We start from the raw sequence: 27030 nt of genomic DNA, 5'->3' as shown, positions 1-27030 counted from the left end.
TCCAGCCCATAATTCTTCATTTATCCCCCATGCAGGGTTATTTATTCAGTTTTACACCTATAAATCAACCAGGATATGAGCCTGGTTTTACACCCCCAGACACACACAGAGCTATCAACGATGCTCCTCAGCTCCTCTTTTCCAGCCGATTTCCAGCCTGAAGCAGACCAGGACTGAGGGTAGGGAAGTGACACTTCCCCGCTGATCAGCCTGGGAATCTCAAGGGCTTTTCCAGGCCTGAACAGGCGGCACCCACACAAAGCCATGTTTATTTTGGAATACAAGGGGAGGCCAATGGAATCCACAATGCCGTTTTAGAGGAAAATGAGCAGTTTTTCAACTGGAGCTTAAAATATTTTAAAAAGTTTGGGACAGCCCCTGAGTGTCACAACTTTCAATCAAAAATATCCTAAAATGACTCTCTGATCATTTCCAAGTTTCACAGACAGCAGCAGCACAGAAACACAGGCAACATCTTGTTTCCAGACCCTTCCTCTCCATATGAGCAAGGACCCAGCTCTCCTGCTGTAACCAGACCTTTCTGCAGCTCAGTTTAAGCAAGACTTGAACGAAATCATCATCAAAACATTCAAAGCCCCCCCCTCTTCATTTGTATGGCTGACAGAACAGCCTTGGAGGGAGAGAGTCTGGAGCAGTGAATTGCACTTCAGAAAGGTACAAAATGGGAGAAGGGATGACAATTAATATTTTCTTTAGGCTGCAAAACTTAGGCATTTCCCAGAGCTATAAGGCCAAAGAAACTGCCTTGTCTAGCAGCTCCTCAAGTAACAATTTATCTAATCAGGGTGGCAATCAAAGAGAAGATTTTGTGTTTACTGATTGCACTAATCAAAATCACTTTTCCAAGGCAGCTAATTGACAAGTTTACTGCCTGCCATGCAAGTCATAAATCAGATGTCCTGCTCTGCAGGAGCCAAACCTGCCATTCCCAGAGCGCTGCCACCCTGCACTTGACTCCCCAAGTTATCAGCGCAGACAATTATTCATCAGCTGAAAATTGGCACATCCAAGGCAAATCAGGGAGCACTGGTGAGGAACACCCCCAGCCCCGAGGCTCTTGAGGAGGAGCTGGCTCCTGGCTTGACCGCATCGCCCTTCTGGAGGCTGATTTTACTGCAGCATGTGTGTGAAAACACCACCCACCAAGTGGAAAGTTGCTCTGCCTCAGTCCCACTGGATGTGGGGGTTTTGACCAAATCAGTTGGGGTTTTTCATGAATGTGTGGGCTCCAGGTGCTTCCCAGCCTGGCTACACCTCAACTGCAGTTCTCTCACAACAGTACAGCTGATGAAAACTTGGACACTGGAGAGAACCTTGTGTCATCCAAGAGGCCTCCCCATTTCTCCTGGTTTGATTTTCCAGCTGAAGACACCAGTGCTTTGATGAAGACACTAGGGGACTGAAGAGGTGACTGCAAAAGGGAAGAAGATGCTGTGCTGCCAGACACCTCTGGGAACAGCTCTGGGGACTCCAGGCAGAACGTTGTTGGAGGGAATCAGACCAAGGGCTTGTGAATTCCCAGGCAGCAGGCAGACTGCTCCCACTCAGCAAGAGCCTCACCACCAGTGGGGCTTGGGGAGCTGCTGACACCTCACCACCAGAGGGGTTTTGGGGAGCTGCTGACACTCCTCATCTTCACAGGTCTGCTTGGCACCAGACCCACACAATCTGTAATCCAGGATGTGTTATGATCTTTGGGCAGGTGAACATCCACAAGGCTGATCCCAGCAGAAATCCAGAGCTATGCCACCTGGAGTAGTTCTTCTAACAAGGGTTTAAGCAAGTCTGACTCTACCTGGTAGAAGAGGAGCTGTGGCATACACAGTGGTTCACTTGGCATTGACAGTCCCAGGTGTGCTAGGCTGAGGCCTAACCCTCCAGCTGCGCAGCAGGATGGGTTTTAGGAATGGTTCTAGGGAGCAACACAGCCCTCAGGCTGTTTGACCCATCCTCCCAATGGACACGAGCTGTCCTCGGGCCCCAAATAACGAGGCACTGAAAGAAGCAATCTCCAAACCTTAAGTCAAGCGCTGCCATAATCCGTTGCAAAGACTCGACACCGCAGTCAGCGCAAATGAGAAGTTAAATTCTAATTAAGTCTAATCTAGGACAGTCTTAGCAGAAGAGAAGGAACACCACCACCCAGTGCAGTGCCAGAGGACACGTTTGCAGCGTGCAGCACCGCGGTGTCCCATGAAAGCAGAGCGCCAGGAAGCGGCTCCGGAGAGCGCGGCTGGAGCACGACCCTGCGCCGTGAAGGAGCCTCCACGAGGCAGCTCCACCTGGCTCCTCTCCCTGCTGCTCCACACAACAGCAGCACAGCAAGCCCTGCCTCGTGGAAAAAGCAGCACAGGGAGGAAGAAAAGCCCAACCAATTACTCTGAAGTTTGCCAGGCACACCTGCAGAACAGTGACCGGGGATGGCTGTGGCGCTCCGAGGGGGAGGGAGGCTGCGTCAAAGAAAGCCACCAGACAGTTTTCCAAGGCCAACAGATGGACTGGGATTTCTCCTCTAGCAGTGGCTCCAAGCCTCCTCAGTTTGAAGGAGTCTATGGCACTGCCTGCAGAGTACTGCCTGTTCAGCACAAGGGGCTCACGTGAAGACGAGAGCTTGGGAGTGCCTCATTGGCAGGATCAGGCCCAGGGACGTGGGACAGACAGAGCACATTGGAGCATTTCCCACAACACATCAGGACTCAGCAGGAACGGCAGCACAGGGACTGCTGGGCTCCCAAAAACCTCCCCAAAACCACGTAAATATTTTCTTTTTGGAGATGAATTTGCGACGCCTGTCTGGTAGTTCTGCCTTCCCATTCCCCATATTCTTCTTTCCAGATTGTATTGAAGCACAGATAAATAAATGAAATAGATGAAGAGGGATGATGTTTAGACCAACCCATTTGTGAGAAGCAGGAAGCAGAGGGCACTCACTTGACAGCAGTTTGGGGATCTGCTGCTGGCTGCCCATGAGGGGCCTGGCGTAGGGGCTGCCGTAGGCTCCGAGCGGCACAGCGTTGGGGTACATCCCTGGCATGCCCCTGTCCCTCGGCATCGTGTGCCTGTCATGGGAAGAAACGGCAAGGCAGCAGGTCAGGATGCTGCGCTGAGCTCCATCTCCCAGCACAGCTGCCTCCCAGCCCATCCCACATCCCCTCTCTTTCCTCAGGGCCAGGGATGCACTGGTGGATCGGGGCCCAGGCACATCCCGACACACACACACAGAGCCTGGGGAGCTGCTCAGGTTTCCAGTAGCACAGCCGTGCTTCTTCTTGTGACTGTGACATGCAAGAGGGTTCTCAAGTGCAGCCCCAGGACAGCTCTGCTTTTCCTTCCTAAAAGGGAAGTGCTTTTCCTTCTTGCAGCTCCCCCAGAGCCACAGGATGAAGAAGGTATTTTCTCCTCCTAAGGAGACACTCCAGAGTCCAACTTTATTTGCTAGTCTCCTTTAAAACATTCTCTTCTCTCACTCTGATAAATGCATGGCTCCTTGCACTCCCCAAAGTGGAAGCCCATTTAATTTTTAAAGCTTGGTTATAAAAGTGTAAAATACATTCCTCTCTTCATTAGCAGTCTTAATTATCACTTGTGCATAATATTCTCATTGTACCTACAAGCAAGCATCCACCAGTTTTTTAGAACCCCAAACAACAGGAAAGTGACTTAGAACTATCTAGGAGGGGGGAAAAAAACCCAAAAAGCAAACAAGGCATTACTGCAAAATTGCTGTAATGTTCAGTTTTCAGCAATATTGAATTTAAATATCACACGCTGAGGTGTCCAACATGGAAAACCAGCACCTAAGCTTGGACTCTCCATACCCAACCCTTTATTTTTTTTAATTTAAAAAGGAAAAAGGAGGCCAGTCACCCCAGCGAGGCAGCAGTAACCCCACAGCCTTACCCCAAGGTTCTGAACGCTGACTGGTCCAAATGCACTGGTTTCCTGTCCCTGTTAAAGCCAAGCTGTGGTCTCCAAGGCCTGCCATCATTGTTGGTTTTTTCCCAGTCTCCTGGCTTCAGAACTGGAGCAGGTTTCCTGAACAATTAGAACAGTTCCATAAGTACTTATCAGAGCAAATACTCAGATGGATAAATCAGAACTGAATGATTTGAAAGCTGGCAGCTGACACTTACTTTGCCCCAGGTAACACTGTAGCCTTGAAAACAAAGTCTTCAGCAAATTGTGGATCTTTGAATGAGATGCTAGAAGAAAGTATTAGAGGATTAGGTTCATTGCATAATGGAGACAAAGTGAAATAGCAGTCACTGCTCTATATCCAAGAAAGCTAAAAGCAAACAGATGAAAAGAATAAACTCTCTTTCAGCTGGAATTCATGTTTTCCAGGATCGAGAAAGAATGAGGCTACAAGGAAAGAGAATAATGGTTCCCTGGAAAATTCAGCCTGAAGAGCAATGCCCTGACTGCACATACCACCTCCAAAGACAGGAGGAAAAATCCTTGTAACAGAGAAACGGGGAGCAGCACAGAACAATTCCGACCTCCTGACAGGGGCAGATGGAAAAGCCAAACCCTTCCTTTAACTGACCACTCACAGGAACTACATCCCCATTTAGGACATCCTTCCTACAGTGTCCTGACAAAGTGTAACTCAGCATTTATTACTTCTCTGCACAGTTGCTGCTCTGGTGGAAGCAAGCTGTGCCTCTCTGGAGATCAAAATGACACAGATCACAGTGATTTTCAGCGTTTTGGGTGCTGCACTTGGCACACTCTTGTGTGAAAGCCCAGAGTTTACTGACCTGACGGCAGAGTTCTGTGTCAGATCCCGCAGCATAGGAACAGGAGACTGCACCACCCTGGTGAAGAGAAAAACCTCTGTCAAAACACCACCAAACACATTTCTCACCATCTGCTGTTCTGCCAACTAAGCCTGCAAAACATTTATTTCAAAGTTAACTTGCCTTTCCCCTACACCAAGTACTTTCCTAAGCGCTGGAGTGATCGAATCCTTATTTCTTAATGTCACCTCTTTTGCAGCAGATGTGTGGGGATTCTCTAGGGTCTGTCTAGGAAAGGCAAGGCTGGAAGAGGTTTCTTGTTCCTGTTCCCTCCAAGAACAACTCTAACGTGGTGATATTCTTCTCAACCATGGCAAGAATGGAGAAATGTCTCTTAGAGTGATCTGAGGTACATTTTCTGTCCAACCAAGCTGGTGTTTGTGGACTTAAGGCAAACGAGGCACTGAACACCTGCTTGTATCTCTGAGCACAGTCAGAGAAATGAGCGTGCATCCTACAAGGGGAAGATTACACTGATCATTCCTCAGACTGGATGCACTCTCAAGAAAACTAAAAGTATAAATATTCTTAGTATGTGTGGCTGGGAACAGCCCTGATTTTAGTGCCGCAGACTAAATGGACAAAGCCAAAATATAGCTAAGCTGTCACTACCTGGATTTTTCTTGGATGTAGTGCAGATTAGCATATCAAAAGCAGAGTTTTGGGGTTTTTAGGCAATGTGCACTAGGGGGATATCACATCAGCCCACATTAACACCCACACAAAAGCAGAGAAGCCAAAACATGACCCTACTGAACCAGGCCACTGAGCACTACCCCAGCCTTGTTTATCTCATAAAACAATAACTAAACACATGAAAATAAGCCTTCCACAGGCAAAATAACAAACAAAGGTTCCTCAGCAAACAAACAAATGCATTAGAGCGTTTTAAAGATATCTGAGGCTGCTTTGAAAGCCCAGCTGAGAGGTTAAAAAACGGGACCACAGAATGCAAATTTCACTTGCTGGGGATTTCCCCTGAGCTGGAGGTAACACAGGCCTGCTCTGAACCCTCAGAGCTACACACGTGGCCTTGTCTGGAGCTTTAATTTACTCCTTGTGGGCACAAAACCACTTCTGCTGATTAAGAATAGGAGGGGTCCTCTAGCAGCAAGAACCCACCCCAAAGGCCACACTCACTGATCCGGGAGGACGGCGTTGTCGTTCAGGGTGAGCTTTCCCTGGATGCCATGGCACAGCTCCGGTGGGATGTCCACTGCCTAGGGAAGAAGTTTTCAGCTGCAGCACTTCAGACCTCCCATCTGGCCATTTCCAACGAACAACAAGTGCAACTTACCTCTGTGTTCTTGGTCTTGTACTGCTCCACAATGAAGTCACAGAGTGGATGGTGCTTCCCGACAAAGAGAACATCACCGCCAAGGCTGTTCCTCCTGCCTGGAGACATGATGGGAATGGGGCGAGAGTTCAGAGGAGAGAGGGAAGGAAGGAATGCAGCAAAGGCTGTCCTGGTGACACCTCCACAAAAGCCAAGTTTCACTGTGATTTAGGAGAAAGCTCTATATGTTCCCTGAGAACACATGTCTTCCAAGAGCAGGATGTGTCTGGTCCCAAGGACAGCTGGCAGGCAGTAAAATAATGGGAATCTTGTGTTCAGTGGAGGAATGCTGAATTTAGAATAGAGGAGCACTGCAGATACAGACAGAATTGATAAAAAACAACCCCGAACCCCACACACCTCCACATTTTACCCACAAGAACCAAATGTTATTTCTGTACAACAGAGAAACAAACATTAGCCTTTATAAGCTGAACAAGTGTTTCAAAACAAATCCACTGAGGATCACTGTGATTACCAGCAGCACCCCTGAGGAAGAATCTGTCATAAACTCAACCCAACCAAACATTGAGGACACCTTGTTCATTCATTTACGGTGAATTTTGTAGGTGGCAACAAAATACCCCAATTCTTTAGCTCAACACCCCAATTCTTTAGCTCAACACCCCAATTCTTACTCTCTTCAGGAGTGAGGTCAGGGTACACTTCCTCCAGGGCAGCTCTGAGGCGTCGCTCATCCACAAAGGGCAACAACGCCACACCTGGCAAAACCAAAACAGTGTTTCCTCCCACTTGTTGAAAAAACCCAGAACATCCCCAAAAACAAACACCACCATGGCAAGCTCTGATAAGACACCTTAGCCAAGAATCAGCTAGAACGGTGTGAATCTGAAGGAATCACACTTTTGCTTCAGAAGTCAGATCTTTCTGTGGCTTTATTCAAACAAAACCTGTTGCACTCAAACTGAAAACCTAAAACTTTTAACTGCAATGTAAATTACAGCCAGTCACAGAACCTGGCAGACCTTGGAAATTAACATTCTCTAAAGAAAGGAGAAGTTGCATAAATACTGTAGCTCTTTTACCATTCTTTTTGTGCTCCAAAATATTTCTATATTCCCCAAAGTATTTTTGGCACAGTACTAATGAGCCACTGATTGTGCAGAACAAGATCCATTAATTAAATGCAAAGGAGACAAAAGACAATTACACACTGAGGCTGATAAAAACAGAAGAATGATTACTCTAGTTCAGGACAAATGAACAAATCTAGAATGACTGCTGAAATTACCAATAATCATAGCCAATCCAAAACCAGCTACTGAATCATAATTTGCTCCTCATACTGATTTCTTCACAAAAATACACCTGCTGTAAAATACTTATCCCCACAACAAGTAACACAAGTTACCTTTGTGCAGCGTTTTCTCACTAAGATAATTTTCCAATTTCTTTCTATTTTTACAGGTTTTTAAGACTAATGTCTAAAAATTAAAAAAAAAAAAGGAAAGTTGAAGTTTCACCTTGCCAAGCATACTTCTTCCCATTCAAATCGATAGCAAAATCTTCAGGGTAGAAGTCAATGATGCTTGATTCCTGGAATTGGAAAAACAAAAACCACCCTTAAAGCCAACTTTGACACGGGTTCAGAATGTCATGTGGTGCCAAACAGAAAGGTCTTTGATAACAGAAACAGCTTTCATTAAAAGCCATTTAAATACAAAGTGAGGATAGGCCCTTGCACTACTCAAGAGATTTAAAACAAGAAATTAGGGAGGAGAGAAAAATTAGGATAAGGAGAGCTAATTAGGGTAAGTTATCTGCTCCCCAACTAAGTTTTGGAAGATTTCTGGAAGAAACTAAACCATCTGAAGCGTAAGAGAGCTGGGAAATGACATCTGAATTCCTAGAAATCACTTTAAGGGTTATGAAGAACCACTGCAATCTCCCAAAACCTTTCCCTCCTGGTCTGCAGCATTTCTCTGCCCGAAGTGAGAAGCAGCAGGTCTCCTTCACACCAGTGCAAGATGACCTGAGCTCCCAGACAGGAATACAAGAGTGATTCTCACTGGGTCTGTCATGAGTTTCCTCCACGTTGGCGGCAGGAAGTTTCCACTGGCGGCCGGGAACACTCCCATCAGCTGCTCAAGAGGCTTGAACTGTTGAGAACAGACAAGCAAGTGTGAGACCCTTGGAATGAGAGGGCAAATCAGCAGTGAATGAACTGATAAATCAGGAGCCCTACCGGTTTGGAGCCCTTCTCAAAGTCTGAAGGCATGTCTGCGATGCCCTCGAAGTCCGAGGCAAAGGGAGCGTAGTGGAAAGGGTAATACCAGTTCCAGGATGCACAGCCCTGGGGCAGGGAGGCGGGAGACACCAAAATCAGACATATCAGCAAGTGAAAATCATGCAGCCCAGTCACCAGACATGACAACATGGCAGAGAGCAGTTTACACTCCTGTTTTCCACAGCAAAATCCCAATGCTAAGTTGGGGAGGTGTGGGAGCAGAGACCCCCAGCATGCCCTTCTGGGTGTGCAAATGTGAACAGTATTTGCTGCAGACGTGCTGAGAAGCATTCTGGTTTTCACTGGTGCTCCTCTCTCCAGTAGCAGCACTACTGCACACTTGGAGGAGCACTTTGCTCTTCCCCTCTCCTTCTCCTGCCTTGAGCAGTGGGGAATACAAAGTGTCTCCTCAGGAAGGAGAGAATCAAGCAAACTCAAAACACACCAGAACACCGCGCACCTCGTAAAGAAAACGTGGCTCCAGAGGGTCTAAGTCAAGCTTTCACCTCCTCAGCTATTTTTCTTAGCAGCACCACTTGAAACAAAAGCCCACTACTATTTTGACTTCCAGTTCTGAACGATTAAATGTCAACAAGGCTCCTCCACTGATATTTTTGGTATACAAGTACAGCACCTATAATTATTCTCTGCAGTCCTTTGGACAGACTTGGAATGTTTCAAAAGCCAGGTGGATTGCTTTCATTCTTTTTTCTTTTTTTTTTCCCCCTCTCTCCAAACAGATGTTCCCTCTAGTGGGACATGCCCTGCATTATTAGCTTTCTGTAGGAGCAGAAAGGCATGCAATATATTCTGGCACAAGTTTTATGGACAGCCAGCAGTAGTTATTGGAGTCAATTTTTATCACGGCAAAAAGAAAAAAAAAGCCACACAAAGATCCTCAAGCAAACCTATTCTGATGTTCCCCCAGCCCAACAGCTTCCTAACCTCATTTCCATATCAGCAGGGAGTGATTTTCCAGCTGCTCCATCCCCGTACAACAGACTGGAATGGTCTTGTGCTCTTGTACCACTGAAGGGGACACTTTTACCTACAGCTCACCTGAAGGCTCATTTCCACCCCTGGAGGCAGGTGGGTGCATAGAGTGTTGTGGGAAAATACCCTGTCATGATTAAAAAAAACAGTTTCCTTGTGCCCAGGATCCTGATAATTCCCACCTATAAAGGCATCCAGGTGACATCTGTCCTTCACAAAAGGAGGTCATGCACACAAGGATGTGGGGAATTCAGCTTCCCTGCAGACGAGCTGCACCAGAGCTTGCAAACCTCAAACTTGATGATTTTCATCCCCCATAACAGATGAAGCAGAGCTCAAACTCAAGGAATGGTTAGAGCAGGAGGGAAGGGGATACATTCCCATTTTGTTCCAAGGGGGGAGTGAAGAAACCTACTGGAAACTGCATTTTGTAGGCACCAGAGGTATCTGCCCTGCCTGTGCTCCCAGCTGGACAGGTGGCAGCCACTGAGGAAAAATACAAAGTTTTAAGAACACAGCCCCGTGTGGAAGCTCCAAATTCCTACTGAGACAGGATAAACTCCCTGGGCTGGAGCACACTGTGCTCCCAGGTCACACTGCCAGTCTAACTGAGTTTGCCTTCAGGGCACGGAGCTCCTTATTAACCATCAGAGCAGCAAACCTCACCATGGCCCACTAATCTCTTGCCAATCTGACATCTCAATTATCGAAAGATTTAAATCTGATACAGATTACTTCAATCACAACACACTTCATGGAGCAGCATTACAATCTACAGAGGAGACTGACAACTCTGTCCCTTGCAAATTCTTGCTGGCATTTCAAGAGCTTTGTTCTTTGTTCTCTCATTTAGTCACCTGCAGCGTCATTATTTGTGGGAAAGGGAAAACAGCAGCGGTTCTTGCTGCACCAAGTGCTGCTGCTGGATGTGAGAACCAGAATCCCGGAATCACCGAGGGTGGAAAAGACCTCTGAGATGAGAGTCCAACCTGGGAGCAATCACCACCTCGTCAACCAGATCAGAGCACTGAGTGCCACGTCCAGTTGTTCTTTCAGCAGCTCCAGGGACGGTGAAACAGCATTCAAATCCCCAGTATCAAACAGAATGGGCACACATTTGTTTTACACCTTCAAAAAAACCCCACAGCTTTTCCAAAACGAGCAACAGACCGAAACAACTTCAGACAAGAAACTTTGGGGTACCTGATAATAATATCTGAGAACCCAGCAAAGCCCTTCCACGTAGGACTGCACAACCTTGCGGCGGAATTTCTCATCTGAGGCGTCCACATCGAATTTGTTTTTATAGTAGCGCTGCTTCCAACCAGTTTCCCACAACCTGCAACACAACCAGGCACAAGTAACATGTTAACATGGATGGCACCTCAACAAATGCACATCGGCAGGTCTGAAATACAGTGTTAAACAAAGCCACTTGCTACTTCAGTTGCCATTTATATACAGTTTAAATGGAAGCAGAAAAAGCCACGCTCAGCAGCAACAGAATAAAATGGGACTGTTGGCAGAACTGACAGAGTTTTCCTGCTACCTCAAATATAAAGGCAAGCAAATGCATAACAGTTTCTGTGTTCTGCTGCTGTTCAGACAAGCTGTGGTTACCAGAGGCACTTCTGCAGCTCAGCACCCTGCCTCACATCAGATGAGCTCCCTTTCACACAGGATTTTCAGTCTCTCAGGCCAGAGGTGGACACTGGGATCACAGGAGCCACCTTGGCCACAGTTCATCCTTCCTTCACACAGCTCCCCCTCATGTCTGTCCACAGATGGGGCAGGGAAAACAGATGGGGCTGGTTCTTCTTTCACACACGGGCAGCTGCACCCTTCAGCTCTGCTGTATCATGTCAGCAAAGAACCAAACTGGTTAAACCACATAATCCCTTAACAATGATTTGTTTTCTTACACGGAATTTTATTCTAAACCACTCCAAGAGGTCACCTCAAGCTGACACTGGTCAGATCTCCCAGAGCCTAAATCCTGTGTATGGAGCTTTAAGAGAGAGCCATGATCCATTTATGCTTCCTTACAGGATGCACATCCCTTTGGCTGTGCAAAGAGGATCTTCCCTGGCTTCTGTTTTGAGACAGCTGCTCAGGACACTTCCTAAATCCTTCCAAGACGATTCACACTGATGAGCAGGCAGAGAAGCCAAGAGATGCTTGCAACACTTCCAGAAAAGCAGGTAAGCAAGAACAGAGCTCCTGGCACTGAAGGCTTGAGGGATGGAGTCAAGAACATCTGCAGGCTCTGAGCTGCCTGGCACACAGACACTTGCATAAATTCAAAGAACCTTTCAGTGAGATAAAACCCATCTGTAGCCGACTGCAGCAATTTGTTCTGGTTTCAAAGTCATTCTAAATACAGAATTTATTTTCACAAACAGTGTGGTCGTATCTAGGACATCAATGCAGTTCTTTTTATTTACAATGGCAAGCATAGAATTAATTTCCACTCAGAAAAGGACATGAAAAAATATTCTGAGCTACAAAAGCTTAGAAAAACTGTGGTTGAGTGTAGCACATCCTTTTCCTTGGCAATACCAACCCTGTCAGAACCACTGCTGCTCGTGAATCACCACAGTGCACTCATACTGTTCAAGCTTCTTTTAGCAGCTCTGCTAACACTCAGATGGAAATCAGATGGAGTAATTTATCCTTAAAATGTATGATTTTATATAAAAATACTGGTTGATTGATTTAAAAAAAAAAAAAACAAAACAGTCTGTTCAGATATAGACACACTGAAAAGAAAATAAGAATGAGAGCAAGTGATATTGCTGGAGTTGATGGGCCACATGTCACAAATACACTGTGATGACTGTGACCAGAACTCCCCAAGGAAAGAACCCTGAGTGTTTTCCCACATCCACCCATGACCTGGCTCTACAGAAAACAAACCCCTGTGGCTGCACTTCTCAGGAACAGTCATAAGGGCCTCCACCCTCGACGCAAACAGCAAGAGTTTCATTGAAATCCTTGACCAGTGCAGACTCACTGGTGGTTAATTCCTAGAAAATTCCTGTCTCGACCATCCCAGACTCAGCCCTCCTGAGACAAAGCAAGAAGTCAGAGGCAAACCAGGGCCTGCTGCAAACCAAAGATGGTGGAGAGCACCGATCCTGCTGTCCACCTGCGAGCTGTGCGGGCTTAAACAGCTCCCAGATTCCAGGAACAGCGGCATTCCGCTCACATAATCAGGGAATGTCTCGCCAAGCTCGGTCTCAGAGGGAGCAGTGGCTCAGAGGCTGCAAACCTGCATGCATACTAATCTGGATACTTAGCTTGAACAGCCAGAGCTCACCCATCTCACTGGAATTTACTGGATATCTTCACCCTCCACATTAATTACCGCTGGATAAAAAGATCACTAAAGCATCCGAAGGCAGAGCTGCACTGAGCTAAATGGCATTAATTAGGCTGCATCTATCTCAGCAATTTGCTAACAAAGTGCTACAAAAAATGGCTTCACCTGATATTATCCTCTGGCTCGGGTTCACTGTCACTGTCCTCAGGTTTCCGCTTAATTCCTCCTCCCAGGGACGGGCTGCTGTCAGGAGTCAGGCTGGTGTTTGGAGATGCTGAAGTTGTCTAGGGTCAGAATTATTAGAGATAAACAGGGGAAGGTTGGGGGGGAGAAGAGAAAGATTTATTGGGCTTTTAAAAATGAAGTTAAAATTAACAGCTCTGTGATAATCACAAGCCTTCTCCTCAGTTCCAAAAAAAACTCCAGGCAAAGGCTGCACAACCCTTAACCCATCAATAAAGTCAAGGGGCAAAAGGGAAAATCACATCCCTGTTAAAAGGCAGGCATTGATGCACAGGGGCAAAAATGTCACTGGCTTTGAGAAACAGGTGCAATAAACACAGTATGAATTGATTAAAAAATGCCATTCTGGATATAGTCCCATTTTGGAACACCACTACAGGTTCTGCTGCAACTTCCTTTCGTGGCACTAGTGAAAAAAAAGGTGCTTCCAACTCAGAACTGGCAGAAATACTCTGAGTTCCTTGACAGCTGGTCTCTTAAACTCCTCTCAAATGTATCTATTTTAATATTAGAGCCTAAAAGAAACGCCTCCCATTCCATAAAGGAACTAATTTGTGTTACTCCTGTGCAAAAAAGTTTTCAGATTAAAAGGGAAGAGCATCAGAAATTGAAAAGGCACATTGTATTTAGACTTCAGAGACAGAACACACATCTCTGTGATGAAAAGGAACTTTTAATCTGTTCGCTGTTTGGATGAAGATTTATACCAAGAAAGAAAATATTTGTCATAATTGTTATTTAAAGCTAACAGGACTTCTAACAGAGCACTTCTTTCCAGTTTTCCCCTCAATAATACCTTGCCCAAAACTTCAAGTTTCTGCCTTCCCCAGGGAAAAGCATCATTCTAAGCAGAAATAAAGGAGACAATTTTATTCAAGCATTCTTGGGAAAATCACTCATTAAAAGCCACTTCCTTGAAGAACAATGTTTGAGGTGCCAGCTTTCCAAGAAAACTCGACAGAGCTGCCAAAAAGGTGCCTGGAGTAACGCTGCTATTCTGCAATGCTTTCCTTTCTCTGTGCAAACCCCTCTGAACATCCACTCACCGAGTTCTGCCTGTCGTGCATCCTCATCTCAAAGGCAGCTTGTCGAGGGTTACAGATTGCCTGAGGGCTGGATCGATTTCCCAGGGCTTGAGGGGAAAACTGACCACCAGGAATAAAGGAAGGCTGATCCCTCTGCAAGATAAACACTGCTGAAAGAGCCCTGTGATCTCCCCAGCACTGGGATGATGCTCCCTCACAATTTTCAGATTAACATTGTGGGGAAATGAATGTACAAAGGCACATTTTTTGAATATGGAATAATTAAAAAATAAAAAAATCAACCTAATTTTTTTTTTTAACTTTGAAATAGTTACACACAAGCCAGAAAACACCATGATTACACCTGCAGTTCCAACATCCAAAAACTAAAGTAGACATTTAAATTCTTGCTAGTTTCTGCACTGGGTAAGGAATTCACTTACCTTCAATCTCTTCCTTTTTTCTTTTTGTCGTCTTTTAAAGTTATCCTAAATGAAGAACAAAGGGGAAAAAAGTCAGTCAAGGACACATACTCCTTGGCAAATGATTTCATTATAATCCTCAACTGACCACAGCACAAGGTTTTTAGGGAATGTTCTGAATAAGACATGGGTCAATTCTTGTGTCTGTAAATCCAACAGAAATGGGATGGAATTTTCTACCCTACCCTGAAAATCTAGGGGAAAAATAAAACCAGCTGGGTATCCAAAGCTCCAAAACTTTGGAGTTTTAAATCCTTTGGTAAGGATTTAAATGATCTACTAAATTTAGCTGCAGCCTTATTTGGGGGTGACAGCAGTGTCAAAGCACACAGACTCCTTGCCTGCACAGCAGAGCTGCCCAAAAAAAAAGTCAGAGAGACAGTCTTAGAAATAGCAGAAGAGACTCAAGGAAAGATATTTCTTATTCTGTGATTCCTGGGCCAACTGAAAACTTGAACGTCAAACTGGCATTTCCAGGAAAAGAAACTCAGCTGGAAGCAAGATTCTTTTTTGAGCCTGGAAGAATTCACCAGAGATAACAATGAAAATACATAACAATTAAAATACAAATTTTGTGGGTTTTTTTTCTTTTTCTTATTCTCTTAAAGGAGACTCTCTGGCTAACAGTAAGTGATTAAAACCTAACCCCAAGAATGTCAGAACAACAACAACAAAAAAATTACATCGTCATCTTTCCTCTTTTTGAAAATACTGTCTTCAACTTCCCCAACAGCCAGCATGATCATCTGGACCCGCTGCAGGTTCACAAACCCACTTTCAGTCAGGTAGCCCTGCAGTCAGAGAACAACAGAGTTAAAAAGCAAGCCTGTTCTGTGGCAAAGACCCAGATATTTTTTAAGGAAAAGGAAAAACTCTTACCCCGGTTTTGTGCACCACGTTTTTATAGATGTTAACCAAGCGATCGATTGCTCCCTCCCTAAACACAAACCACAGGGTGAGACTCCTGGTAGTGAAAAGCACAGGAGGCGTTCTTGCAGGAAAAGAACACAGATTCTCATCTACCTGATCTCCAGAGATGGCAGATGAGGGAGGAAGTCATTCCCCACAAAGAAGCACATGAAGACCCAGTCATCAACACTCCTTTCAAAATCAAAAGTGAAAGGCAAGCTGGCCATGGTGAGCTCTCTCTCCAAGTACTGCAACACACACAGAAGGGAAAGGAGCTCAGAGGACACTGCAGGGGTTTGGATGGAATTCACAGCCAGCAGCTGCTGCACCTCACCTCTCGCAGGACACACAGGCGGATGAAGATGAACTCTTGCTCTGAGATCGGCAGGGTGTCGGCAAACTGATCGTGCTGAAACCAGAGGGGACTCGCATCAGATCCAAGTGCATTCCAGACCTTCCCCAGCCCCACTTACAAGGCTTGCTTCAAGAGGAGTTGAGAGATCCAAAACCAGGCTCCCAGCCCCTTGTGCCAAGCGTGTATTTTGTGCTTTGCACATCTGTTCAGTTACTGATTGTTTGTTCTCATGCAGTGGGAAAAACCCCAAACAACAAAACACCACAAGAGTGGATATCAGGTTTGGCATGACACTTCTGTACTTTTACTTCCAAGGGGACAGCTAGGTATTCCCAGCAACAATTTGCACCATGCTTCAGCTAAAACCAACAGCAAGGACCATTTGAGAATCTCCTTATACACTACAGATTAAAAAATCCTAGAAATAGCAAAATTCTTACCTTTCCTTGTTTCTCTCTGGGCAGACCTTGGCAATCCTTAACCTCATGCCCCATCTGGTTACAGAGAGCACATGGCTTGGGTTTGTTTGGTTTGAACTCTTCCCTGATGATGGTGAAGTTTGGTTCGTGTGTAGCTAAGCCAAGCATGATCAGATCAGCTACCAAGCAAGGGAGAAGAATAAAATGTGATTAAGGATAAAAATAATCAAGTTCTGGTTTGTTTGGGTTTTTTTAATGTCTAGAAGCAAAGTGGATTCTGCTTCAAGCAAGATACTGATGTGATTACCCAGGAACCACAAGCAAGAGAGAACTTACCATCAGCCCCACACAGACAGTGGTGAGTGTTTGGGTCATGGTTGGGTTGAGCTACACAAAAGAAAATTACATTTTGTTAATGTCGTGCTAGGTAAGTTATTATTGAGCTTAACTTAAAGCAAAATGTCCACATTAATTGGAGTTTTACCTCTTTGTCTTCTGATGTAATCCATGATTTTATGCTCCCCTTCACCAGGAGCACTGGCATCTGACAAAATAACCTGAAAAGCATTCAAATCATGGCAACAATTAATGCTGTCACAGGAAAAAAAGCAGATATACTGAACACAGCATCTGACTTAGGAATACTTGAAATTCTAACTTGTGGTTTGAGCTAAAATATTGTGATTTAAGATGAAATTATTTACAAGCAAGGAGCAAGTGAAGAGAATTTCACTTTGCTCTACCAGTTCCAGGCTGAAGCTGACACTGCTTCAGATTCCACTGAAATGATCACGTCACGTTTGACGTGTCCAATAAATTATCAGGCCAATGAAATGGGCACTAGAGAACTCCCAGATTCAGCTCATTGATGCACTGAAACATGATCTCATCACCCCCCTCCTCACCCTGACGAGAATTAGTGGTTATAAAACCCCTGTCTGATGGGGGGAATCAAGCAGAGCCAACTGCCCTCTAATTAGAGCACTTGAACAGTCAGCTCGTGGCACACAGCACAGGCAGCTGCATTTTCTGCCTGCACTGCTCCTTGTGTGCAGCACACACAGACAGAACTGGGGGAGTGGAGTGGCTGGGCAAGACCAGAGGAGAACTTCCCAGCCCAGAAAGGCAAGAAAGCTGGCATGCCTTATTTTTATTGCCTGCCATTAGAGCAACAGAGAAAATGCAGCCTGCTGCGGGAGCAATTACAAAAAAAACCAGCAGAAAAGATACAACTACAATGTATCTTGATACTTCCCCCGAAAGCAGAAAAAGTATTCCTAAAGCCCTGTCTCCCCATTATGTGAAATTGTGGCTTTCAGCAGCACACGTGCTCCTTGTCCTTCAATGAAATCACAGCAAATGGTGCTGGGAGAGGGAGCTATCAGCACGGAATGGATCTCTGGAGCCTCAGAGGGACGTGCACGTTGGCCCGTTGTTAATAACAGCTCACAGCCAGGCCAAGAGACAAATCTGTTAAATTTCTACTCTTCAGCTGGATCTCAGCCTAGCCCAAACACTTCCTCCATCTCCCTCAAGTGAGAAAGTGGGAAACTCACTGTCAGGTTCTTCCAGCCCGGGTCGCTGTTCAAGCGGTCAGCGATGTAATAGCGGAGGCATTTAGCAAGATTGTCCATAAACTCGGTTCCCTACAGAGGGAAGGAAGGAAAGGAATTAAACCAACATTCAGCCCCTGGCAATTGCTGGGTACAGGGCCAGGCCACTCACCGGGGTGATACAGTTGCTGTCAAACCTCTCCTTCACCTCCTCTGGAGGCAGAAAGCCACCTGGAGCAACAGAGGGCAGAGTTACATCCAGATGGACCACTGCCAACATGTTTGCATGGCAAAACCCAGACAGCTCCCCTGGGAATAATTAACTCTCTGAAACCAGTTTGTTTAATAAAATTCCCACAAAACCAAACCAAACCAACTCTTACCATTGCATCAACTCCATCCTACACGGTGTTGCCACATTTACAAACACTGGTACTTCATCAAGGTGATTTCAAAGCCCAGCCAGCAGTAACACACTCCCCCCATCTCACTCCAGCTGTGTCACCACCACCCTCAAAGTTGCTCTGACTTTTGTTTCCTCACTGAATTTAGAGTTTTCGCTGTCAAGTAACTCCCCTTGCTGGCAGCTTATTATCCCTGTAGAGGAGTATTTCCATCTGATCCCTGCTTTTAAGCCTCAATCCTCCTTTCATCAAGCCCTACAAACGTGTACTTCCTTCCAGAAGGGTTTTGGTTGTTTCTCACCGCATTTATCCCTGCTCTTCTGTTCAATTTATTTTCAAAAGGAATTAAGAGCACTCAACACAAACTCATTTCAGGCAGGAGACCAAAGAAGAAAAGATGACATTTTGTTTTGTCTCAGTTCTCAACTTTGGAAAACACAGATCCAGCCTTCCCCAGGCTTGTTCTCTCCTCCTCCCAGCAATGCACATGCAGCCCTTCTCTAAACCTTACTGAGGCGATCGAACAAGGTGATTCTCAAGGAAAAACCTCTGAAAAGGCCACCGCCCTACCTTTGGCCAGAATTTCTTGTCGGATTTTCTGCTTCTCCTCAGCTGCTTCCATGCCCTCCTTTGAGGCTCTGAATCTCCTGGACCGCTGTTGATTCATTTTGGCACGTGGGGCCTAAAAAAAGTATAGGAGAGCTTAGGTCACTTTTTGCATCTAGACAATCTCTCCTGTCCTGAGAGCTCCCTTGGATCACAAGTTATTACAAAGAGTTGACCTCTCATCAGACCTACTGATGGCCAAGCTGGATGGAGCAACCTGTGCCACTTGAAGATGTCCCTGCCCATGGGGAAGCAGGTGATTTTTGAGGTCCCTTCCAGCACAAACCATTCTGTGATTCCGTGCCCTGAGGGGAGATGAGGATTTTCCAGCTGGAAACCCAGTCTGGCAATACTCACCACTCCATCTATGGCCATGTAAAGGAGCCTCCTCGGTCTCACAATGTTGAAGATCCTGTCGATATACTCAAAAATCGCCACCATCATCTCATCTTCATTTTTGGGCGCTGGCCTAAAACACAGAGCATTCAATTTAACCCCTGAAATGCTGTCAGCAAGGAGAGAGAGATATGGCACCTGCAGAGAGCCAAACAAAGAGCCTTACTTGTCCTCTGGGTGTGTGCAGGGGTGAATGATGCCGTTCATGTCCAGGTAGAGGTTGTCGAACTCCACCTCGTTGGGGTTGGGCTTGCTGGTGTCAATGGGGACCTTGACACCATTGCACTCTTTGACCTGGGGATGCAGTGGGGACAAGGATTTCAGCTATTCATGCACAGACTCATCCTAAGTCTGTTTTGGTTTTAAAGGCAGCAGAAGAAAAAGAGAGCAATAAGTACCCACACTACCTGCAACTGCACTTTTCACTATTAAACAGCACTTCTTTCTACAGCTGCTTTCAACCAGAAAACAAAGTGGTGGGTTATGGAAGAGCTGTTTTCTTCTCCTGACAAGAAGTTCCCATATCTCATACTATTTCTTCATCCTAAACCACCTAGAGCCACCTGTGCCTGGACTGCTCCAGCAGCAGATTCTTCAACATCCTCAACAACCACGGTCACTTTTGTTTCCTTACCATAATTTCAGGTTTGTTTTGTTTGGGCCTTTGTTGTTGTTGGGCTTGTGGTTTGGTTTTGTGGTTAGTTTGGTCAAAGGGCAATCAGCAACACTGATTCTCCCTTCCACCAGCCACAGGCATAACGCACACGGATTAAACCCCAAGAGCACGGAAGAGACAGGGCCTGAGCAAGGAAAAGCCTGATGATTTTCAGAGGAATTCTGGCTGGAATGGGTTATAACACACCCAAAGGTGGAACAAAGTGTCCTCTTCAACAGCTGGGCATGAAGCCAAGTTTAAAATTGAATGGCATGTTCTGAGGTGAAAGCGACGGTCACAGGAATGCCTGGGATGGGGAAAACCGGGATACCGCTGGGTCTCCCATCACATGGAGCTCAGCAGCTGCTCCTGAGCCAACATCAAGCCCTTCCCAAACTTCTGTCTGCAGACTGCTACTCACTGAGTGAGTTCCCCACATCTCTGATGGAGATTCAGAGAGAAAAAAAACCCAAAACTTAGAGATTATGCTGTCAACTCTGGACAATTTTCCTGCTTAAAGCAGCAGCAGGACTGTCTGACTTCTTACCCCCAAAATGAAACCCTCTCAAGTCTTGATGTAGTATTTACATTTGGCACATCCTGACAGATGCCACCCCCAAAGCACCACTGTTTTCCTCCCTTACTGAGCTCTCCAGACACACACACAGACTCAAATGAAGGTGAGCAGAAACGAAGTGTCAGCGCAAACGCTGTACCTTCCTCTGGGCTACCCCCCTGGATTCTCCTTGATCCCCAGCCACCCTCTCTCCAGAGCTAAATGGGATTCAGAAGGAATCCCAGCTCCGCGAGGCAGAAAGGAGCCCCCCTTCACAAACCCACCGGGGTTCTCATGCAGCAGCCGTGTGGAAGGAAGGCTGAAGTATGTGGCAGCGATATCTCTTGTGATATAACTAAACTGTTCACTTCTCATCTACAGCCTCTTTTGAAACCATTGAAAACAGATCTTCAAACATGATACTTTAGCTGCAGCTTTATTAATTCCTATCCATTTGATTAAGAATATTCTCTCCTGGATTTTTTTATTATCTTCAAGATCTTCCTCTCATTCTTCCTGCTCAGCTTAAGAAGAAGATTATTTCTTTTTCTTAAATCTGATTAATCTAGCAAGGTAAGAGAACAAGGATCAACTTTTCAATATTTCAAAGAGACAAGCTACCGGGAGATACAAAATTTCTGATTAGAGAGATTTACAGCAATCCTAAAACACACACGGAGCTGATTACATCGTGAGAGAAGCTTAAATTCATCGACAGTAAGACAAACCGCAGCTTCTCCCGGCTGTCCTAGTCCACTCTCAGATTTACGACCAGATTTGAATATAAAAAAATGTTAATGAATATGATTTATCCACGTGCTGCCCCGGCTGTAATTGCAACGCGCTCTTGAGTTGGAACAAGGCAACGTGGATGAGGACAGCAACAGATGAGGACACTTCACTTACGGCAAATCCAACTCAAGGAATTTGTTGTGTCTTCCCACTTATTTTAATAAATAACTTTGGCTGGTACAAGCTCAGTTACTGAAGACTGAAAAAAGGGACACACAGTCAGTAAAACCAGGGCTATGCAAACCTTTGCTTTGCCTGAATGTGAGAGCAGCTTTGATTACACAGAGAGATTAATCTAACATTAACAAATGCGCTGGAAAAGGCCAATCTGCTCTTAGAGACAACTGCCCCAAACTGTTACAGATGTAACAGCTGCTTAAATTGTGGCTGCTTTTCAGTGACACATCTTAAAGGGTTATCTAGGACAGCCCCCAAAATGAGGGCTCCCAGAGCCTCAGGAGAGGTCACATCCAGGAGTTTGGTGCAGAGACCACAAGAGCCAGCGCTGCTGGAGCTCAGCACTAAAGGAAACTGTTAAGCCCATAACCCCCCTTTTTTTCCATAAAAATTCCCAGGCAGATTCTTAGATCTTAATTATCCCCCATTAAAAATTCACTTCTGGCAGCGACAGGTAAAATAAACTTCCCACCTTGCTGAGAGGGCCTGAAATCACAGCTGCAATAAAACCACAACAGCAACTCACAGTTTTAACCAAACCCGCGCTTCACTGCCTGAACCTGAAACAAAAAACACCCTGGAAAAGCACAGAGCTGAACATCCCGCTGCAGGCAGGGCACAGGCGCAGCCTCAACACGGAATTCCACCACTCCACCCCCTTTTCCCTGATCTCCTCCACCGTGCTCCCACATTTTATCCCCTTCCAGGCGTTCCCCCAAGGTGAGCACACCTTGGGAGGAGGAGGAGCAGAGAGGCAGAAGCCCCGGCACACGGCCTGAACTTCCCAAACCAGCAGACTGCAGCCGGCACAGTCTAACAAAACAGAACACAAACTGTTTGGAAAAGCAGCTTGGGAAGCAAGAACTCCAGAGGCAAAAAAACTCCTCTGAGTTTGCCTCCTCAGAAAGGCTCGAATTAGGACTGAGGAGGAGAACTTGCCACGCTCAGGGCACAGTAAATCCATCACAGGGCAGCCACTCCAAGCCTGCTGCTGAAGGGAGACCCCCCCCAATCCTCCCTGTCCCCTCCCACCGTGTCCCATAGGATGGCACAACACCCTCGTGGCCGCAGGGATGTGACTGAAGGAACCAGCCCCAAAAAAACCCACGTAAACAAACATAATTTCAGCTGCAACACTGCCTGGAAAGGCACCTGTGGAATCCTGAGTCAGAGCCCTCCCTAAAAACTCCCACTGCCATGGAAAGGCAGATTTTAGAGGACGCCTTTGGAATAATCAGCTCCCTGTTTGGCCAGGAGATGTTCACCCTGAACTGGAAAACAGCAGCAATGAGACAAAAGCCCCTGAGGCTGCTCTAGGTCAGAGCACAAGCACAGGCTTGGCGTGAGCCTTGCGCAGGCAGCTGCACTCGTGCTTCCAGCAAATCCCGAAGCTGCGGCTTCTAATACCGCCCAAAACAAAGAAAAAAAAAAAAAAAAGTGGAAAAGCAAGGACTGGGAAAAACATTCAAGAAACAAAAAGCGCTCCCGCTGCTCCCTACTCAAATTTCACCAGTGTCTCAAATCCTACTTTTCCGGCTCGAAGTCGCACGAGGGCAGAGCCGAGGGCGTCGGGAAGGGCTGGAATTCCAGCGAAGCGGCCGGAGAAGGGGAAATGGGAAGAGAAGCTCGACTCCCTGCCCCGCCGCCCATTCCCACTTCCTCCACGCGCCCATTCCTTCCAGCGGCGCTGGGATAACTCCTCCCGCACAGCGGCCGCTCCCACCGGGACCAAAAATCCGGGAAAAAAACAACTCCAAAACCCCAAAAAACCCCAAACCACCCCCAATCCTAAACAACACCCGGACCAAACCCAAACAAAGCCCCAATCCACCCACCCATCCACCGATCCGCCTCGGAAAGGCCCCGGGGCAGCCCACGGGGGCTCAGCACCGGGGGCTCAGCACCGGGGGCTCAGCATCGGTGAGGCCCCACCGGTTCTGACCCCCCCAGCAGAGCCCCGCGGCGGCGGCCAGCGGGCCCGCGCGGTGCCGGGCGGCCGGCTCACCTTCTCCTCGACGCAGTTGACGATGATGGAGGGGTACTTGCGGCTGAGCCAGCGGAAGAAGGCCGGCACTCCCATGGCGGCGGCGGGACGGGCCGCGCCGAGCGGGACCCGCGGCGACGGCGGCACTTCCGGGGTCGGGGGGCGGCGCGGGGCACGCCGGGAAGGGGGGGCGGGGCCGCGCGCGCGCGGCGGCGGAGCCGGCGCCGCCATCTTGGGTGCGGGCTGAGGGCGGCGCAATGGTGGCCTGAGGGGAGGCCCGGAGCGTGAGGGGATAGTGCCCCGTTAAACGTGTCTGGGCAGCTCCTAAGGCACGAAGGGGACGCTTAGAGGGGAAAAGCAAAGGCAGAGGGCACATAAGTGATGTCCAAGAGGAAACGCGAAGGCTGAGAGGAGGTTACTCCTGAGACAGCCCTGTTGCTGCCCTCACACTCAGCCAAGACAGCAAAATGTGACAACTTCTCTTCAAAACCGGCCACAAACGAGCAGTTAAACAGGAGAATCACCCTCCCTTAGCACCTTGTTAAAAAGCAAGCATGGGGTGCTGCTGTGGGGTGCTTTAGGTTGCACACAGGCAGTGTTGCCCAACAAGTCAATAATTAAGAGAGACATCGATGATGTGTTTCAGTGCTGCATGAGCTGCATGCTCAATATATTCCCTAAATCCAGCACAACCGCTGTTACTTATACTCAGAAATCCAGAGTGGGCAACTTCCCCAGCACAGCCCCTCTTTCAGGACTGATCAGTAATTTCCACATGAGTTACATAACCCCAGCCAACTCTTCAACATGCTATGGGGAAGGGTCTGCACCTCCTTTTGGACCTGTAGGCATGAGTTTCAGTGTTACAACAAACACGGTTCAGCTATAGGATACATGGGATTTGGGTGTTTCGGCAAGTTAGGAATGCACGCATAGGCACCAACATCTGGATTTACTACATCCTTAAAGCTTGGTGGTTCCAGGGTGTCCTTGAGGAAGGGATGCGCTAATTAGGTCTCTGCATGAAAATATACAAAGATCGTACATTAAAGAACTTCCCGACTTCGGACAATTTTGGCTTATCCCGCATTTGGTAACAAAAGGAGCGATTCAGGGCACGGCTGCTCTGTGCCCTCTGAGGGGACGTTTCCCTCGGTGGGAAATGGCTCCACGTGAATCCTGAGATCAACACGAGGCAAAGGAGCTGCCGTCCCCTTGTTCTGCCCGTGGCATAAGCAAATACCGTTAATTTGTGACCGTTTGAGGGCACCCAAATGGAATTAAACGGTCGGGAATTAAACGGGATTAGCACGAGGCGGGTTTTGCTCCACCGTTTCCCGTTGCCACACATCAGCTCCGTTAGCAGGGCAGCCACAGGGCCGAGGACGGGGAACAGCAGCCTGGGAGTCATTAACAAAAATGACAAAATCTCAGCAGTGCTTGCTGAGTCAACGCCGCCGATTTGGGGAGCAGAGGGGAACCTTGGTACCTGGCTAATTTGCTGTAGAATAAATTAACCCAATATTTTGTCTCATTATTCTTATCCTCACTTGGCTGTTGTTAAGCCGTTTTCTGTTGTCGTTCCTCTCAGTAAAATCTGTGACTTGAATAAATTTCCCCTGCAACTTTGTAGTGGCACCACACCTGTGGTATCAGCTGAAGATTGTCCTTTATCTGTTCCTTACAAAATGTTCCCTGATTGAAGCTTCCTATTGTGTTCCTTCCAGTGCTTCTCCTCCCAGAATTTTGTAGGGAGCACGGCAGCTTAGCATGAGCATTTTGTTTGTATTGATGGGCAATCAGTTGTTTTTCTGATAATGACGAAGAGAACAGAAGGCTGGTGGACGCAAATGAAAGGCGATCCTCTTATCTTATAATTGCTTGGGTAAACAAGTGCTGGAAAAATTAATACTGCAGCAGACAATTCCTTGAAAAGTTGTTCCGAGCACCAGCAGCTACACCGGGCGGTGAGCCCAGGGCTCACCTGCACATCCACGAGCACAGCACAGAGCGGCGCACCCTGGGCAGGAGCAGGGAAGGCTTCCCGCTCGGGCACTTTCCTCGGATGAGTGGCGTGCCGATGGGAATCTGCTCGGGGTGTACTGATTCCAGTCCCCCCTGTCTGTCACAGTCACCTGCCACCAGGGCCAGGCTGCCGGCGTGACAGCTGTGAAGGAGCGCGGGGAAGTTGACTGGCAGGATGTTTTGCATCTAATGAGTCTGTGCACAATAAGAGTATCATAAATAACGCTCCCGAGGAACCCGGCTATCGCTCCGACACCAAGAGGCAGAGATTGCCTGCATGTGGCTCTGCAGCCATCTGTCACCTGTCACGGGCCGGACTGTGGCGGTGAAAAGCCCCGCAGACTGGTGTCATGCAGCAGACAGAAAGTGGGCTGACATCAGCAGCCCGGAGTCACTCAGGAGGAGCTCAGAGCTGCAGAGACACTGTGCTGCTGAGGCAATGTCCCTCGGCAGTGCAAGCTGCTGGATTTTTCCAGTGGGGCTGCTCCTCCTAGGCCTTGAGCAATATGCCTACCCCACAGCACAGGCAGAAGGCAGCAGTCCCACAGGACACGGGGAGTTGTGTGGTAAAGAGGACATTAAAGCCCTCAGTAAAGTCTGGCTTTAGTCACAGAATCACTAGGTTGGAAAGAACCTTCGAGATCATCGTGTCCAACCCATGCCCTAACACCTCAACCATGGCACCAAGTGCCGTATCCAGTCTATTTTTAAACACGTCCACGGATGGTGACTCCACCACGTCTCCAGGCAGACGATTTCAGTACTTTATCACTCTTTCCATAAAAAACCTTTTACTAATATCCAACTTATATTTCCCTTGGTGCAGCTTAAGACTGTGTCCTCTCATTCTGTCAGTTGCTGCAGTCCTTTAGTCAAGCCCAGCAGTCTCCCAGGATGTCAGCCCTAATCACAGACTCACCCAGCTCCATCCTTGGTGCAGATTTCCCAGTTCCCAGAACATTCCAGGCTGCACCTTCACTGAAGGCAGACTGAAACCCACAGCAGCCAGCTGTGCCAAGGGCTCCTGCTCAGTTCCAAGCCTTCTGCAAGTCATTTTGTGCTGTTGAGCTCTCAGCCTACACGTTCCTCTTACTAAAATGAATGTTGTTCCCACTTCTAGTTGGGTTTTGAGGGATGGGGTGCAGAGATTGGTGCCTGTGTTGGGAGACGTGGGGCTGCAGCACAGCACAGCTTAATTGGGGTGCTGCTTTCTGCTTTTGAACTTGTCGTCATTTATAAACAGCTTTAACATGTCCCCTGGTTTCTCCCTCCCAAAGAAAATCTCATGTTTAATGAACTTAATTTTACATAAAAGGAATGAAAAGAAGAAAATTAAAAATGCATGAAGCTCCTGGAGTCATCCAATTACTGTGATGTCCACACAGCAACGCCAGCACGGATTTCACAAAGCAGGGAAAAGCAGGAAAGCACTGGGGCTTGCCACATGTAAATGCTGCTCTGTTCCAAAATGTGCTGAATTACAAATGGACATTTTATGCATTTCTTCTTCTTGATCTGTTGCAGAAGAAGATAAAGATCAAACATGCCAGCCCACCCCAGCAGCGCCTGCCTGCATACCCACAATGCTTGTCTGCTTCTTCCCAAACCCCATCTAGCACTGGAGTCACAATATTGGGATGCCACAAGCCTCGAGAGGGGACTGTCACGGGACAGGGTTCCCGTCAGAGCAGGAAAACACTGCAGGTCAGAGAGAGCACAGCACACAGACA

The 27030-nt window shown here is 47.2% G+C and overlaps 1 protein-coding gene across 2 annotated transcripts in view; it reads right to left on the bottom strand.

The window, feature by feature from the left end:
• XRN2 (5'-3' exoribonuclease 2) overlaps window positions 1–23434 on the bottom strand; it is a 32910-nt gene extending 9476 nt beyond the window's left edge. For both annotated transcript variants that reach the window (XM_038132814.1, XM_038132815.1), the window contains exons 1-27: window positions 23297–23434; window positions 19278–19405; window positions 19073–19184; window positions 18680–18791; window positions 17878–17936; window positions 17709–17798; window positions 16637–16709; window positions 16489–16539; window positions 16174–16331; window positions 15713–15787; window positions 15493–15626; window positions 15349–15406; window positions 15153–15260; window positions 14431–14475; window positions 14009–14140; window positions 12885–13003; window positions 10601–10736; window positions 8363–8470; window positions 8187–8276; window positions 7641–7713; window positions 6795–6878; window positions 6118–6215; window positions 5961–6040; window positions 4782–4838; window positions 4155–4223; window positions 3922–4056; window positions 2953–3080 (exon numbers count right to left, since the gene is read on the bottom strand). In XM_038132814.1, coding sequence (XP_037988742.1) covers window positions 2953–3080; window positions 3922–4056; window positions 4155–4223; window positions 4782–4838; window positions 5961–6040; window positions 6118–6215; window positions 6795–6878; window positions 7641–7713; window positions 8187–8276; window positions 8363–8470; window positions 10601–10736; window positions 12885–13003; window positions 14009–14140; window positions 14431–14475; window positions 15153–15260; window positions 15349–15406; window positions 15493–15626; window positions 15713–15787; window positions 16174–16331; window positions 16489–16539; window positions 16637–16709; window positions 17709–17798; window positions 17878–17936; window positions 18680–18791; window positions 19073–19184; window positions 19278–19405; window positions 23297–23371 — 2587 coding nt within the window. In that variant the 5' untranslated portion in view covers window positions 23372–23434. The remainder of the gene's footprint in view (window positions 1–2952; window positions 3081–3921; window positions 4057–4154; window positions 4224–4781; window positions 4839–5960; window positions 6041–6117; window positions 6216–6794; window positions 6879–7640; window positions 7714–8186; window positions 8277–8362; window positions 8471–10600; window positions 10737–12884; window positions 13004–14008; window positions 14141–14430; window positions 14476–15152; window positions 15261–15348; window positions 15407–15492; window positions 15627–15712; window positions 15788–16173; window positions 16332–16488; window positions 16540–16636; window positions 16710–17708; window positions 17799–17877; window positions 17937–18679; window positions 18792–19072; window positions 19185–19277; window positions 19406–23296) is intronic.
• Window positions 23435–27030: the final 3596 nt, after the last annotated feature.

The sequence above is a fragment of the Motacilla alba genome, chromosome 3 (genome assembly GCF_015832195.1).
Source record: "Motacilla alba alba isolate MOTALB_02 chromosome 3, Motacilla_alba_V1.0_pri, whole genome shotgun sequence".
NCBI lineage: Eukaryota > Metazoa > Chordata > Aves > Passeriformes > Motacillidae > Motacilla > Motacilla alba.
Note: the sequence above shows the minus strand (reverse complement) of the source record. Positions and strands in the feature narration are given on the sequence as shown.